General features: G+C 47.2%; 2 protein-coding genes across 3 annotated transcripts in view; both read left to right on the top strand.

Moving 5' to 3' along the window:
* LOC119958895 (histone H2B 1/2-like) overlaps positions 1-17,839 on the top strand; it is a 177,380-nt gene that overhangs the window by 20,561 nt on the left and 138,980 nt on the right. The window contains exon 3 of one of the 2 annotated variants that reach the window (XR_005459076.1): positions 1,974-3,113. The exons of the other annotated variant lie outside the window; for it this stretch is intronic. The gene's annotated coding sequence lies outside the window, so the exon portion shown is untranslated. Of the gene's footprint in view, positions 1-1,973; positions 3,114-17,839 lie in introns of those variants that run through there. 2 annotated transcript variants of the gene reach the window in all.
* Positions 16,508-17,458, top strand: LOC119958872 (histone H1-like). The gene has a single exon (XM_038787387.1). It carries the CDS (start codon positions 16,559-16,561, stop codon positions 17,243-17,245), a length of 687 nt encoding a protein of 228 aa, XP_038643315.1. The 5' UTR covers positions 16,508-16,558; the 3' UTR covers positions 17,246-17,458.

Here is a 17,839-nt window from a genome sequence, read left to right as displayed (position 1 = left end):
TCACTATCTGACACGGAGTGTGGGATTTGCTCTGATAGAGTGTCTGGGTGTGGATGTACTTCCTCTCTGATAAGTGTGTGCGTGGCATTTACTCTGATACAGTGTGTGAGTGTGGGATTTACTCACTCTCTGATACAGTGTGAGTGTGGGATTTACTCACTCTCTGATACAGTGTGTGAGTGGGATTTACTCACTCTCTGATACAGTGTGGAGTGTGGGATTTACTCACTCTCTGATACAGTGTGTGAGTGTGGGATTTACTCACTCTCTGATACAGTGTGAGAGTGTGGGATTTACTCACTCTCTGATACAGTGTGTGAGTGTGGATTTACTCACTCTGATACAGTGTGTGAGTGTGGGATTTACTCACTCTCTGATGCAGTGTGAGAGTGTGGGATTTACTCACTCTCTGATTCAGTGTGTGAGTGTCGGGGTGAACCGGCTTTCTAATCTGTGATTGGAGATATTAATCTAGTATTCCATTTCTACTAGCTTCATGTCAATTTTATTTTGCGTGCCATTATTTGGTGACTATCTTATTCTATTTTTGTCATATTCGTACCGTAGTAAATGCTGGCTGCACTTTGAATTTGTCAATTTATTATGTGTGAATTTGGGTTTACCTGTATTTTCAATGTAGAAGGAAACACCTTACACTTTATCTGTAATTTTTGGACAGTGAATGGGATCACTGCAAACCCATTACAGTTTCATATGAGTTTGTTTTGCTCATTTACTATTGAGCTGACAGTTTCCAGTTTGTGAATCAGTATTTTCTGCTGTACAGCTGTCTCATTGTCTATTTTCTCTCCACAGGTTAGTTCTGCCATGGATGGAAAGTCGTTTTTCTCCTGTGCCTGTTAAATACAGGAAGTGAATGTGTATTAAGGGCAGCACGGTAGCATTGCGGAGAGCACAATCGCTTCACAGCTCCCGGGTTTCAGGTTCGATTCCCGGCTTGGGTCACTGTCTGTGCGGAGTCTGCACATCCTCCCGTGCGTGTGTGTGGGTTTCCTCCGGGTGCCCCGGTTTCCTCCCACAGTCCAAAGACGTGCAGGTTAGGGGGATTGGCCATGCTAAATTGTCCTTAGTGTCCAAAATTGCCCTTAATGTTGGGTGGGGTTACTGGGTTATGGGGATAGGGTGGATGTGTGGACCTTGGCTCTTTCCAGGAGCCGGTGCAGACTCGATGGGCCGAATAGCCTCCTTCGGCACTGTAAATTCTAAGTCTCTGTCAGTTTCCTTTATGTAACAATGCGTTTTAATCTTCACTTGTCTGTTCCCAATGTCAGAATGTTGGTTCTGTGCTGCATGTGTCAGTTACTGCAACACAATGGAGGTTTACTTGATGCCTGTTCTTTACTCTGCTAATTGGATGTGGAATTTACTCTGAATATTTCAGTCACGGAATGTGGATGTTGTGATAACTCAGTATCTGCATCTGTTTTTGAATGTTTGTTTTATTTACCCTATCAGTTATTGGGATGCAACTGTGGGGTTTTTGTGTGTTTGCATGTTTATTGTTGGTGTGTTCTTTGTTGTGCCCTTGTTCTATCGATGTAGCTTCGGCAGACAGGCTACGAGGGTGAAAGAAGGCAGTCCACAGCCACCTTAAACACAGCTATTAGGAAGGTACTTTTTGATAATGCCCACATTCAAACATATATACTAAAACCAATAGTGGTCTGTATATGAAATATGTTTATCCAGTATCGGTTCACCACTGGGCCACAATGTCAGTATCCAAGTCATTCTGCATCTATTATTCGCTGCAAATGAATTGTTCTGGTTTTTGTTTTCGATTCACGCATTTTCTGATTCAGAATGTGCGTTTTGCACTAATCCATAACCCCCTACATTCCTGTCTGGATCTGTCATTTTCTGGAATCTCGATATGGATATGATTCTTTGTAAGACTGTCTCTGAAAGCAATGCAACCATGTGACTCATACTGCAAATTCTTGTTTCCTCAGGTGCACTGGAGTGAAATTTCTCACATAACTGTCAATATCAGTCCAAAGATGCGCAGGTTGGGTGGATTGGCCATGATAAATTGCCCTTGGTGTCCAAACTTCCATGATAAAACTAGGACAAAAGTTCGGCACAACATCTTGGGCCAAAGGGGCTGTTCTGTGCTGTATTTCTCTCTCTCTATCATATGTTTTTTTTCTTTGTGAATATGTAATTGATTCTTTACCTGATAATCTGTGAGAGTATAGGATTGACTGTTAATTGTAAAGCTGGTGCTTTAATGTTAACGTGATTAATTCTGTGTTTAAATTAAAGTTTGTTTTAATATATTGGTCAGTGTCATCACTCCTGGGGACAAATTTCCTTTCCTCACAGTTTTACAAATTGAAAAAAATGTTTGCAGTTTGTTGTCCGGTGTCCTAACAAAAGTTGGGGTGTTGTCCGATACACTAACAACAGCTCATTGTGAGGATGCCACGGAAAGTGAGTGTGAGTTTGACATTTCATCAGCAGTCTTCATTCTTTGTCAAATATCTCTGTGCCGGATTTATCCTGTATGTATCAGTCTCCGGTACAGTATGTCATTACTGTTTCCCTTCTTGATCTGTCACAGATGGTACTGTGTAGGAAAGTAGGATTTTCACAGCAACATCCTCTCTGATACCTATATCTTTTAAGAAAGTTGATTGTCGTTCTTCTAACTACAATTGTATTAGGTCTAACGTCCCATGAGTCAGCCGAGTCTGTATATGTCACTGTCTATTGTACTCTGTTTCCCAGAGTTTCTGATACATAGATTCTGGGTTTGTGCTGCAACCTTATGTTTCAGAAAAGGGTAGATATTAATCTCTATTTCTTTAAATAGATGAATGGAAGCATGTTTATACTCATAAAGCTGCCAGTATGTGGTATATCTGTCCCGCTATTCACTGAGAATGTCCACTGCTGCCATGTGAGTGTTGTTTTCACTCTGTATATTGCAGTGAATTGGAACATTGTGTTATATCGTGCATCTATCACAGTTTTCAGTGTGGCTCTATGTGTTAATATGTTCACCTCAATCTCTCATAGCTCAGTATCTTATTTTGTTTTATCTACTCATTTGAGTTCCTGAAAACATTAAAGTAAACTATTCCATCTTTTTAAATTTCTGATTCATTAAGACATAGTTTTCTCTACTCCTATCCATTCTGATGTGACAAAATTGAATATTTGTGCACTTTTCTGTCACAAGTATATGAATATATTGTCTGCGTCTTTTGGTTTCTGAAAAGTAATTGTCACGTTTTAAATTTATTACAAGTGTGTTTTTGGTAAGCGAATGTGGATTATGATCTGCACCTCCTCTTTTCAGGTATGTGATGTCACCTTCATGTTTATTCTGTATATTTGAGCTGTACATCGAGTTTATTCTGTACATTTGAGCTGTACATCGAGTTTATTCTGTATATATGAGCTGTACATTGAGTTAATGTACAATTTTCAATTTACAAATTGAAAAAGATGTTTGCAGTTTCTTGTCCGGTATCCTAACGAATGTTGGGGTGTGGTCCGATACACAAACAACAGCTCATTGTGAGGTTGCCACTGGTAGTGAGTGTGAATTTGACATTTCATCAGCAGTTTTCATTCTTTGCCAAAACCTCTGTGCCAGATCTATCCTGTATGTATCAGTCCCTGGTACTTTGAGAATCAATGGGAATATTCCCCATTTCACTGTCATCACATATAGAGCGAAATCTCCTACAGAGCTCGTGTTGGGGGGACTGTGTGTGTGTGGGTGCAAGTGGCCCTGCGCCCAAGGGATCATTCAATCACCTTTGTAGCTGTGTGTTTGTCCCAATGAAATATTCAATTTGCAGTCATTGCCTGCAGCTTGTTTGTTATTACACTGTCACTCAGCCCCTCAAACTCACACTTTCTGCAAACTACCATTTCACTGATTCACTTCATTATCACCCATTTCCAATTTCAAAGTGAATTTGATTGAGACAATCAACTGCTTTACTCACTGCCCTAATTTTGCACACACTCCTGGTTTAGCACATTTCTAGTTTTCTCACTCTCCTGGTTTCCACAGCCCCTGGTTTATACATTTGCCTGGTTTAACACACACCCCTGCTCACACACTCTGGTTCTTCACACACACGGCTATTTGTTATCATATCCGGGAATTAAATACTGTGCTGTTTTACACACTACCCCTGGTTCGCTCACTCCCCTGGTTCGCTCGCTCCCCTGCTTTGCTCGCTCGCTCCCCTGCTTCGCTCGCTCCCCTGCTTGGCTCGCTCCCCTGCTTGACTCGCTCCCCTGCTTGACTCGCTCCCCTGCTTGACTCGCTCCCCTGCTTTACTCGCTTCCCTGCTTTACTCACTCCCCTTGTTCACTCACTCTCCTGTAATAGAATTACATAAACTGGGAGTGTGTAAAGTCAGGGATGTGTGTACAACCAATGGATCGTGCAAAGCCATGGGTGCAAGTGTGTTAACAAGGAAAGTGTGAAAAAGTAAGTGATTGTGCAAGCTGGGTGTCTGTGAACCGGGATTGTGTAAAACCCTATGAAGTGTGTAAGCCGGGCAGTGTGCAAACCCAGTGATTGTACAATACATGTAAAATTTGAGGCTGTAATACCAGGTGTGTGTGTGTAAAACCAGGCGTATAAGTATGTTTAAGAGAGGATTGTGAAAACCTGACAATTACACAATATGAGTGTGTGTATTTGTTGAAATGGATAAAACCTGGGGAGTTAAAACCAGGAGTTTATAGAATTTGTGGTGAATGTGAACCAGGGGAGTGCTTATAAGCAGGAGAGTGTGGACAAGAAAAGCATGTGTAAACTTGCAGAGTGTGTAAAAGCAGGGGAGTGTGTAAAGCCAAGCATAACAGAGGAGTGGGTAAACATGGGGAGTGTGTTAACTATTGGAAATGTGTAAACCAGAGTCATGTGTGGAACAGGGGAGTGTATTGAGCAGATGAGTGGGTTAACCAGGATAATGTGTAAACCATAGGACTGTGTAAAACAAGGAGAGTGTGCAAAACAAGGGGAATATGGAAACCTGTGAATGTGTGAAATGAGGGGAATTTGGAAAATGAGTAATGAGTCTAAACAGAGGGGGGCTGAGTTCAGAGGGGGCAGCTCACACGTGGAGGCTCTCCACTACAATCAAAAACACCTTCAAGTGCAACAATTCAAATATTTTGGAAAGTTCAGATCTTGGCATAAGGAGGCACTTACCAGAGTACAGGGGAAGAGAAAAAAAAAGGTCTATTGGGTGAGCAACTAAAGAATTGTAAGTGAAGACACAGTGCCAGCATAGTGGGCGGCTCCTCCACTGGTGCCAGCAGTTCGGATTGATCAAAGGAGAACTCCGTCTTTTTGGAGGTGTGTTTTGCCCCTCTTCTTGTTTCCTCCCGTGGGTCTTTACTTCTCTCTGTCTCGTGGGGTCTCTCTCCCCTTGGTCCCTTTTGTCTCTCTCTCTGTTTTCGTTCTTGTTTGAATTGTGGGCCTCTTTCCATTTCTCGGGGTTTTGTTCACCTTCTCTCTCTCCGGGGCTGGGGTGAATGACGACTGCATCGTGGGTGGTCTCCTGCGCAGGTCCCGGCACTTCGGGCTTCTCAGCCCGATCGGAGCAGAACTCCATTTTATTGTCTCCTCATTGGTTTTTTATTTTTAAACATGAGGAACTGCAATTGGGAAGGACACAGACTCCGAATTTATCAGGACATTGGGGCTGACCTGGCCACGTGCAGAGCTGGATTTAACAGGGCCAAAGCAGCGCTGTACGAAGGCGGCGTTCACTTAAGAATGTTATATCCAGCCAGGCCTGGGTCACATACCAGGGCAAAAAATATTGTTTTTAAGGCCCCAACTGAAGCAGATACGTTTGTCACAGACTGCGGGCTGGGGCCGTGTCCACAGGAGAGGCCGGAGGGGTCCAGGCGAAGAGCGGCAGCGCATTGGCAAACCAACAATTGGAGGGGGCAGGGGGAGAAAAGAACCTCACCCCTCCTCCACCCCCCACAACACAACTGACTGACGAAGAGGCGGAAGATGCTGGCCCTATACGTGCAGACACGGGCAAAAGGTGGAGGACCAAGGGTCGGGCATGATGTGGAAACAACATACAGAAACCACAGAGATTGGGTGGAAGGACAGCGGGACAGTAACTCCCGAGAGGAGGGTCACCACATTAGCAGGAGAGCTAACGCCGGGAACATGCAGCAGATAGAGGCCGCGGCTGTCTTCCAACGGGGTGGGGGGTGGGGGGGGGGGGTGCAGTGCCTGGCAGGGGGAGTGGGAACAAACAGCAGGGACGGAGAAGTATAGGGGAAAAGGAGCTCGGGGAAGGGGGACAGAGGAAGGGAAAGAAGATGGGAGAGGGGGGACGGGAAGGGGAGGCGATGGGAAAAGGGACCTGGTAACCTGGAATGTCAAGGAACTTAAAGGCCCAGTGAAAAGATCCAGAGTCTTCACCCACCGAAGAAACATGAGAGCCGACATAGTCGTCCTCCAAGAGCCACACCTGAGGGAGCAGGACCGGCTGTGGCTAAGGAAGGGCTGGGTGGGACAGACTTACCATTCCTGCCATGGGACGAGGGCCTGGGGGGTAGTGATTCTGTTAAAGAACAGGACTATGTTTCAGGTGACGATGATGGTAACGGACCCAGGGGGATGGTACGTCATGGTTGGACGGCGCACCGGTAGTACTGTCAACGTGAACACTCTCAACTGGGACAACGCAAAATTCATTAACAAGACAAAGGCAGAAATCCCCTACATAGTGACGCACCGACTGATCATGGTGGGGGGTGGGGAGTGGGGGGGGGGGACTATAACTGTGTACAGGACACATGGACAGACAGCTCAAACCCCGGAACGGGGAAGACCTTGAACATGGTGAAGGAACCCGGTCGCTTCATGGGGCAGATGGGGGCGGTGGGAGGTTCACCCACCCAGGGCAGCAGGATTTCTCCTTGTTCTCACCAGTCCACAATATTTACTTGAGGAGTCACTTCTTTCTGGTTGGAAAATCGGTGCTCCCAGGGCTGGTCAAGGCGGAGTCTCCGTAATCGTAATCTCAGACCATGCTCCACATTATATGGATGTGAGGTTGGAGATGGGCAGTACCCAATGCCCCACATAGAGGTTGGGCGCTGCCCTACTGGCCAACATGGCTTTCAGCGAGAGGGTATCACAGGCCATAGCGGAGTATACCACAAACAACCAAAATGGGGAGGTCTCAGCTTCCACGTCTGGGAGGAGCTAAAGGCCGTGATTGGAGGGGAAACTATTGCCTTTAAAGCACAAAGGGAGAGAGGAGAGAGTGGCTAGGCAGCAGTCGGACCCAACAATAGAGCTCTTGGCAGAGAGGGAAAAGCAACAAATGGACTTTGACCTGCTCTCCATGAGTAAAGCAGTGCACCAACTCCACCAAGCACGGGGAACCCTATACAAACACGGGGACAAAGCCAGCCGCCTGTTGGCACACCAGCAGAGAAGGCCAGCTGAGCAGCCAACAGAAAGATTGTGCAAATTTGGCACAACAGAGGCACACTAGAAACAGACCCAAACAAGGTTAACAAGACCTTTGAGGACTTTTACCGGGGACTGCACACCTCAGATCCCCCAACAGGGGAACATCGAACATCGAAAAATACTGCACAGAACAGGCCCTTCGGCCCACAATGTTGTGCCGAACCTTTGTCCTAGATTAATCATAGATTATCATAGAATTTACAGTGCAGAAGGAGGCCACTCGGCCCATTGAGTCTGCACCAGATCTTGGAAAGAGCACCCTACCCGAGGTCAACACCTCCACCCTATCCCCATAACCCAGTAACCCCACCCAACACTGACGGCAATTTTGGACACCAAGGGCAATTTATCATGGCCAATCCACCTAACCTGCACATCTTTGGACTGTGGGAGAAAACCGGATCGGCACCCGGAGGAAACTCACGCACACATGGGGTGGATGTGCAGACTCCGCACAGACAGTGACCCAAGGCGGAATCGAACCTGGGACCCTGGAGCTGTGAAGCAATTGTGCTCTCCACAATGCTACCGTGCTGCCCTTAAGAACAAATTAATCTACACTCCATTATTCTACCATAATCCATGTACACATCCAATAGCCGCTTGAAGGTCCCTAATGTTGCCGACTCAACTACTTCCACAGGCAGTGCATTGCATGACCCCACTACTCTCTGGGTAAAGAACCTACCTCTGACATCCCCCCTATATCTTCCACCATTCACCTTAAATTTATGTACCATTGTAATGGTTTGTTCCACCCGGGGAAAAGTCTCTGGCTGTCTATTCTATCTATTCCCCTGATCATCTTATAAACCTCTATCAAGTTGCCCCTCATCCTTCTCCGTTCTAATGAGAAAAGGCCTAGCACCCTCAACCTTTCCTCGTAGGACCTACTCTCCATTCCAGGCAACATCCTGGTAAATCTCCTTTGCACCTTTTCCAAAGCTTCCACATCCTTCCTAAAATGAGGTGACCAGAACTGCGCACAGTACTCCAAATGTGGCCTTACCAAGGTTTTGTACAGCTGCATCATCACCTCACGGCTCTTAAATTCAATCCCTCTGCCAATCAACGCTAGCACACCTTCTTCACAGCTCTATCCACTTCAGTGGCAACTTTCAAAGGTCTCTGAACATAGGGGTTGGTTTAGCTCACTGTGCTAAATAGCTGGCTTTAAAAGCACACCAAGCAGGCCAGCAGCACAGTTTGATTCCCGTACCTGCCTTCCCGGACAGGCGCCGGTATGTGGCGACTAGGGGCTTTTCACAGTAACTTCATTGAAGCCTACTCGTGACAATAAGTGATTTTCGTTTTTCATTTCATTTCAACAGAGACCCCAAGATCTCTCTGCTCCTCAGCGTTGCCAAGAACCCTACCGTTAACCCTGTATTCCGCATTCACATTTCTCCTTCCAAAATGGACAAACTCACACTTGTCAGGGTTACACTCCATCTACCACTTCTCAGCCCAGCTCTGCATCCTATCTATGTCTCTTTGCAGCAGACAACAACCCTCCTCACTATCCACAACTCCACCAATCTTAGTATCATTTGCAAGTTTACTGACCCACCCTTCAACTCCCACATCCAAGTCATTAATGAAAATCACAAACAGCAGAGGACCCAGAACTGATCCCTGCTGTACGCCACTGGTAACTGGGCTCCAGGCTGAATAATTCCCATCCACTACAAATCTCTGACTTCTATTGGTTAGCCAGTTCATTATCCAACTGGCAATATTTCCCACTATCCCATGACTCCTTACTTTCTGCATAAGACTACCATGGGGAACCTTATCAAATGCCTTACTAAAATCAATGTACTCTACATCCATTGCTTTACCTTCATCCACATGCTTGGTCACCTCCTCAAAGAATTCAATAAGACTTGTAAGGCAAGACCTACCCCTCATAAATTGGTGCTGACTATCCCTAATCAAGCAGTGTTTTTCCAGATGCTCAGAAATCTTATCCCTCAGTACCCTTTCCATTACTTTGCCTACCACCGAAGTAAGACTACCTGGCCTGTAATTCCCAGTGTTATCCCTATTCCCTTTTTTGAACAGAGGCACAACATTCGCCACTCTCCAATCCCCTGGTACCACCGCTGTTGACAGTGAGGATGATCACAATCTACCGCTACTGTCCTTGATCGGACCTACCCTCGCTCTAGTCATTCTCTTATTTCTCACATATGTGTAAAAGGCCTTGGGGTTTTCCTTGATCCTCCCCGCCAAAGATTTTTCATGCCCTCTCTTAGCTCCCCTAATCCCTTTCTTCAGTTCCCTCCTGGCTATCTTGTATCCCTCCAGCGCCCTGTCTGAACCTTGTTTCCTCAGCCTTACACAAGTCTCTTTCTTCCTCTAAACAAGACATTCAACCTCTCTTGTCAAACATGGTTCCCTCACTTGACCATCTCTTCCCTGCCTGACAGGGATATACATATCAAAGACACGTAGTACCTGATCCTTGAACAAGTTCCACATTTCACTTGTGTCCTTCCCCGACAGCCTATTTTCCCAACTTATGCACTTCAATTCTTGTCATACAGCATTGTATTTACCTTCCCCCAATTGTAAACCTTGTCCTGTTGCACGCACCTATCCATTACTAAAGTGAAATTCACAGAATTGTGGTCACAACCTACAAAATGTTTCCACACTAACAAATCCATCACTTGCCCTGGTTCATTACCAAGTACCAAATCCAATATGGCCTCCCCTCTGGTCGGACAATCTACATACTGTGTTAGAAAAGCTTCCTGGACACACTGCACAAATACCACCCCATCCAAACTATTTGATCTAAAGAGTTTCCACTCAATGTTTGGGAAGTTGAAGTCACCCATGACTACTACCCTGTGACTTCTGCACCTTTCCAAAATCTGTTCCTCCTCATCTCTGCTGCTATTGGGGGGGCCTATAGAAAACTCCCAGACTGCTCCTTTCCTATTTCTTTTTTTAAAAATAAATTTAGAATACACAATTATTTTTTCCAATTAAGGGGCAATTTAACGTGGCCAATCCACCTAACCTGCACATCTTTGGGTTGTTGTGGGGCGAAACCCATGCAGACACGGGGAGAATGTGCAAACTCCTCACAGACCCAGTGCCAGGATTCAAACCCAGGTCCTCAGTGCCGTAGGCAGCGATGCTAACCACTGTGCCACCGTGCTGCCCTCCTTTCATATTTCTGACTTCAACCCATACTACCTCAGTAGGCAGATCCTACTCGAACTGCCTTTCTGTAGCTGTTATACTATCTCTAATTAACAATGCCACCCCCCCCCCCCACCACCTCTTTTACCATCCACCCTAATCTTGTTTAAACATCTCTAACCAGGGACCTCCAACATCCATTTCTGCCCCTTTTCTATCCAAGTTTCCGTGATGGCCACCACATCCTATTCCCAAGTACCGATCCATGCCTTAAGTTCACCCACCTTATTCCTGATGCTTCTTGCGTTGAAGTATACACACTTCAACCCATCTCCGTGCCTGCAAGTACTCTCCTTTGTCAGTGTTACCTTCCTCACTGCATCACTACACGCTTTGCTGAGCTGAATATCGGCTTCCTTAGTTGCTGGACTACAAATCCGTTTCCCATTCCCCTGCCAAATTAGTTTAAACCCGCCCGAAGAGTACTAGAAAACCTCCCTCCCAGGATATTGGTGCCCCTCTGGTTCAGATGCAACCCATCCTGCTTGTACAGGTCCCACCTTCCCCAGAATGCTCTCCAATTATCCAAATACCTGAAGCCCTCCCTCCTGCACCATTCCTGCAGCCAGGTGTGCAACTGCACTCTCTCCCTATTCCTAGCCTCGCTATCACGTGGCACCGGCAACAAACCAGTGATGACAATTCTGTCTGTCCTGGCTTTTAACTTCCAGCCTAACTCCCGAAACTTGTTCATTACCTCAACACCCCTTTTCCTACCTACGTCGTTTGTACCAATGTGCACCATGACTTCTGGCTGCTCACCCTCCCCTTCAGGATCCTGAAGACACGATCCGAGACATCCCTGGCCCTGGCACCCAGGAGGCAACATACCATCCGGGAGTCTCGCTCGCGACCACAGAATCTCCTATCTATTCCCCTAACCATTGAATCTCCTATTACTATTGCTTTTCTATTCTCCCCCACTTCCCTTCTCAGCCCCAGAGCCAGACTCAGTGCCAGAGACCTGGCCGCTAGGGCCATCCCCCGGTAGGTCATCCCCCCAACAGCATCCAAAATAGTATACTTGTTTTGCAGGGGAACGGCCACGAGGGACCCCTGCACTGTCTGCCCATTTGTTTTCCTTCCCCTGACTGTAACCCAGCTACGCTTGTCCTGCACCTTGGGTGTGGTTACCTCCCTGTAACTCCCTATTACCCCCTCTGCCTCCTGGATGATCCGAAGTTCATCCAGCTCCAGCTCTAGTTCCCTAACACGGTCTCCGAGGAGCTGGAGTTGGGTGCACTTCCCGCGGGTATAGTCAGAGGGGACACCGGTGGTATCCCTCACCACCCACATCCTACAGGAGGAGTATGCAACTGCCCTAGCCTCCATCCCCTCTTAACTTACAGAATATAGCTGCCCTGTGGACCAACTGGAACTCCACCCTCTGACTCTGCTCCCAGTCAGCTGCACTCTGTGAACTCCTGGCTCCCTTCTCACTCTTTGAGGAAATGAAATGAAAGGAGCACCTAACTCCCCCAGTCACCAAACTCTCACTATAGCACTCAAATGCACCAAATGCAGCACTCCCTCAGTCACCAAACTCTCACTATAGCACTCAAATGCACCAAATTCAGCACTCCCTCAGTCACCAAACTCTCACTATAGCACTCAAATGCACCAAATTCAGCACTCAGTGCAAACTCGGGGGACTCGTGGATGAAGCTATTCCTCGATGGACTGGACTTGCCAGTTCTGTGGGAGGACAGGAAACGGAGCCTGGGAGCACTGCTAGAACTGAGAGAGATCATGGAGAGTATAAGCTCCATGCAGGCCGAAAACAAGGTGCAGGGGAGTACATAAAGCAGGGTGATGTGAAAACCAGGGGAGTGTATCAAACAGGGGGGTGTATTAAACAGCAGGATGTATGAGGCATGGGAGTGTATACAGCAGGGGGATGTGTGAACCAGGGGGATTTGTAAAGCAGGGGGATGTATCAAGCAGGGGGACGTATCAAGCAGGGGGACGTATGAAGTATGGGAGTTTATACAGCAGGGGGATGTGTAAACAAGGGGACTGTGTAAACAAGGGGACTGTGTAAACAAGGGGACTGTGTAAACAAGGGGACTGTGTAAACAAGGGGACTGTGTAAACAAGGGGACTGTGTAAACAAGGGGAGTGTGTGAAGCAGGGGAGTGTGTGAAGCAGGGGAGTGTGTGAAGCAGGGGTATTGTGTGAAGCAGGGGTATTGTGTGAAGCAGGGGTATTGTGTGAAGCAGGGGTATTGTGTGAAGCAGGGGTATTGTGTGAAGCAGGGGTATTGTGTGAAGCAGGGGAGTGTGTGAAGCAGGGGAGTGTGTGAAGCAGGGGAGTGTGTGAAGCAGGGGAGTGTGTGAAGCAGGGGAGTGTGTGTAATGCAGGGGAGTGTATGAAGCAGGGGAGTGTATGTAATGCAGGGGAGTGTATGTAATGCAGGGGAGTGTATGAAGCAGGGGAGTGTATGAAGCAGGGGAGTGTGTGTAATGCAGGGGAGTGTGTGTAATGCAGGGGAGTGTGTGTAATGCAGCGGAGTGTATGAAGCAGGGGAATGTGTAAACTAGGGGAATATGTAAATTAGGGGAGTTATCTCAACCAGGGGAGTGTATGGAACCAGGGAAAGATGCACAACAAGAGTGTGTGTAAATTGGGGAGTGTGTACATCAGTTAAGAGTTCAAAGCAGGCGAGTGTGTAACCAAGTCAGCATGCAAACCAGGGGAGTGTGAAAAAACAGTTTGTAACAGGGCATTGTGTGTATCAGGGGAGAGGTTCACAGCGCCACGGTCCAAGATTCGTTTCCCACTTGGTCGCTGCATCTGCAGAGTCTGCACATTTTCCCCGTGTCTCCATGGGTTTCTCCACATGTTCCCGTTTCCTCCCAGAAGTCCCGAAAGACATGTTTGATATGTGAATTGGACATTCCCCCAATATTTTAATTTGGACTTGTCTCAGTACAAATTTAGAATTAATTATGTATTTTTCAATGGGCTGTACTATCTGACTTTTTACATGTGCCTAAGGTTCACAACTTGTGAGATTAAAGTGCTTCTGATACATTTTAGTCCAACAAAGTTTCAAAAAAGTGCAAATGGATACTTCCACGTTGATTGCTCAATCTATAGCCTAATTAATACTTTCCTGATTAATTTACAGATGAAAAGCTGTTATCAAAACAAGTTGATTCGACGTTCCATGATAGGGCAGCAAGGTAGCACAAGTGGATAGCACTGTGGCTTCACAGCGCCAGGGTCCCAGGTTGGATTACCCACTGGGACACTGTCTGTGTGGAGTCTGCACGTTCTCCCCGTGTTTGCGTGGGTTTCCTCCGGGTGCTCCGCTTTCCTCCCACAGTCCAAAGTCATGAAGGTCAGGTGGATTGGCCATGATAAATTGCCCTTAGTGAGCAAAAAAGGTTAGGTGGGGTTATTGGGTTACAGGGATAGGGTGGAAGTGTGGGCTTAAGTGGGTTGGTGAAGACTCGATGGGCCAAATGGCCTCTTTCTGCACTGTCTGCAAAAAGTTCATGGACTAGGGGTGAATTGTGGAAAGTTATCCCACCTGCCCTCTTGTGTGTCACTGTTGGATAGGACATGTTTATCTGGGACTTGAGCTCAATGTAAGTGTGGCTGCTTCTGTTCTCTGTGACGGTGGAGCTGATGTTGTGTCTGTGTCTCTGCAATGTTGGATTAATATTGTACTTACTGTCAGTTAGAAGGAGACGGCTGCACATTCATGTTGCTGAGGTATCATCATCTTGGAACTCATCTCTTCATCTGATGAACGTTGGGAAGAAAAAAAAAATTCTTGTAAATCAGGGTCAGATGAGGCCAATGATAAATTAAACAATTCTTTCAACTGATAATTAGTAAAAATAGAAAATACTGTCCAAATCCTGCCCCAGAATCAGACAATAAGCCAGGCCCAGAAAGAGCTCTCCCTTCCCCCCGCTCACTCCAAGTCCCGGAACAAGATGGGGCTCCCGCTGCGCCTCTTGCAAACAGCCCCCGATTCTCCCTGAACTCCCCCCGAGTCAGTAATGATCTCTGAGCCTCTTTGCTCACACTCCCAAATGGATGAGCTGCTGCAATGAGAACGCTGTTTCCTCGCTGACCTGGGCCCTGACATTTCACTCAGTTTGAACAAAGCGTCTCCACTCACTGAGCAAATGGAGTGTGTGTGAGGGCGGGGCTGCGCATGCGCGCGTAATCTCAGTGACGACAGGCAGGGGGCGGGGCTACCCCGGGCATGCGCAGATCTGCGCAGCAATTCCGCATTGAGAATCAATGGGAATATTCCCCATTTCACTGTCATCACATTTGGAGCAAAACCTCCGATAGAGCCCGTGTTGGGGGGACTGTGTGTGTGTGGGTGCAAGTGGCTCTGCGCCCCAGGGCTCAACCAATCACCTTTGTAGCTGTGTGTTTGTCCCAATGAGATATTCAATTTGCAGCCATTGCCTGCAGCTTGTTTGTTATTACACTGCCATTCAGCCCCTCAAACTCATACTTTCTGCAAACTAACAATTCACCGACTGACTTCATTTTCCATAGAACTCGAGAATTACTGCAGGGCAGAAGGAGTTGGGTTACGGGTTTATACGTGGGGTTGAGTAGGGTGATCATTGTTCGGCACAACATCGAGGGCCGAAGGGCTTGTTCTGTGGTGTACTGTTCTCTGTTCTATGCTTGGCCTGTGGGAGGAAGTCTGAGCACCCGGGGGAACCCACACACGGGGAGAATGTCTTCGATTATGCATCTTCCACTGATTTTACACATTTCTCTGGTTAACACACTCCCCTCATTTATTATTGTCCCTGGTTTACACTCCCCACTAGTTTACACGTTCTCCTGGTTTACACGTTCCCTCTTTGAGTCCATCTTTATTTTTTAAATTTGCTGTTCGGATCAGAATGGTCAGAATCTGTGTGTCACTGTGAAAATCTCCACTCTCAGAGGGGGTGGGACTATTCTTTAACTGTCTGTCCCTGCTTGTTGAGTTTGGGGTTCAGTGTTACCGGCAGTGCAGGAGGATGACATCAATCAGGAAAATCTCCACTGTTGGAGAGGAGATCAATTGTATTTCCACATTCAAGTAAAGCGTGTCATCAATGAGTTTAGATTTAAAAATATGACTTGCTGCTGCCGGGTATTTAGGGAAACAGAAGATAGGGAGCAGAAAACTCAGTTGATCAGTAAGTGAGATGAAAATCTACAATTAAGGCACCGATTTGGAAACAAATGTTGAGAAGAGGGAGAATTCTGCCCTGGGAAATGTAATTTCCAAACCTTGTGTGTGGATGTGAATATTGTGGAAGAGAGAGTGAAAGGGGCGGGCCAAACAGGAGAAACCAACTGTGTTTGTGTGTCCGCTCTGATCAGCAGATCTCCCAATCCCTCTGGGACAAAATGGAAATATTGTTCATTCAATCAATCCCCCTGATCCCCTCCTACTTTCCCAAGTTGGATTTCAGGGCGGTTTAGATGCTGCTTTCCAGATTTCTGCGGAAAGGTTGGGAAAATGAGAGCGATCGGGTGAGAGAGGGCGAACAGTGCATCAGTAAAACGGGTTTAAATCCGAAATGGAGCCTTCAAATCGCGGGAAACCTTTCCTACAGCAAACATTAGAGTGTGAGAGACAGGAAGGATTTATCCTGGGACACTGTGGAGCTGGAATTTGAGTGGAATTGGAGAGTTTATGACCAGAGAAAAACACAGACGCAGCAGCAGCAGCCTGGAGCTGAGAGCAGGTTGTCTCCGCCCCGTCCGCTCGCTGCCTTTAAGTTGCTCAGTGCCGCCACCAGAGGCTTCATTTCTCAGCCACTTCACATTGACGGAGAGAATTTGTGCCGAGTCCCGGACATGAGCGAAAGTGCAGCCGCCGAAACGGCTCCTCCAGCCGCCGCCCCAGTCAAGGCTGTCAAGAAGCAGAAGAAGGTGGTTCCCCGGAAGAAACGAGAAGGTCCCGGGCTGGCCGAGCTGATCCACAAGATTGTGGCGGATAGCGGCGATCGCAAGGGGGTTTCCTTCCAGGCCATAAAGAAGCAGCTGTGGAGCAAAGGGGTCGATGTGGATAAACGGGGGTCCCAGATTAAGCAAAGTGTCAAGAGGAGTGTGGACAACGGCAGCTTGGCTCAGGTCAAGGGCACGGGCGCCTCCGGCTCCTTCAAGATCGTTAAGAAGACAACCGGGGGAAAAGTGATAAAGACCGGAGCAGGCAAGAAACCTTTAGTGAAGAAAGCAGCAGCCAAGAAATCTCCCAAGAAAGCAGCACCCAAGAAACCCGCAGCCAAGAAAACTCTCAAGAAACCCGCAGCCAAGAAATCTCCCAAGAAACCCGCAACCAAGAAATCTCCCAAGAAACCCGCAGCCAAGAAATCTCCCAAGAAAGCAGCAGCCAAGAAGGCGGCAGCTCCCAAAAAGAGCGCGAAGAAAGCAGCCCCGAAGAAAAGTTCTGTGAAAAAGACCACGGGCGGAATAAAGCAGACCCAATCGAGGGTCAATCCCAAAGTGAAATCAGTAAAGGCTAAGAAACCAGCAAAGAAGTGAAAGAACGCGAGCAAATTGTAAACCTCTGAACCCAAAGGCTCTTCTCAGAGCCACCCACATCTCTCCGGAAAGAGCTGATCCCCCGACCAATGAATCCCTGTCCCGGTGCTGGGAGCAGATTTCAGATAGAAATGTCAATCCAGTATTGCCGCTCACTCGCTGACATGCTCTGCACCGGGCTTCTCCCCCCACTCTGCACTAAAACACAGGGAAGTTGCTGCTTCTTCCTAACCGGGATGTGTCCGGGGAACAGTGACACATTCATGGGAAGAGTGTGTAAAATAGTTAACATGGCGGAGAAATCCCACCTCAACTCAAACACTTTATATCAGCTGGAAGGGATGTTAGTAAAATTCCCGACCCGAGTTGTGTGGGGATGGAATCGGAGCTGGGGTTGAAATGGGAGCAGATAGTTGGGCTGGTTCTAGAAAGGAGTGGACTGAGGCCGGATTATTACTGACATGCCTGGATTTAATAGATCCGCGTTTCTAACTAGCTGCTATATGATGTTGCAGTTTGTCCGTGTTCAGCGCGCTCTTTTCACTTCTGTTTGGAATATAAAATGTGGGTTGGAGCAGGCAGGAGGCGGAGCTG

Source organism: Scyliorhinus canicula, chromosome 31, assembly GCF_902713615.1.
Source record: "Scyliorhinus canicula chromosome 31, sScyCan1.1, whole genome shotgun sequence".
NCBI classification, from domain to species: Eukaryota; Metazoa; Chordata; class Chondrichthyes; order Carcharhiniformes; family Scyliorhinidae; genus Scyliorhinus; species Scyliorhinus canicula.
Note: the sequence above shows the minus strand (reverse complement) of the source record. Positions and strands in the feature narration are given on the sequence as shown.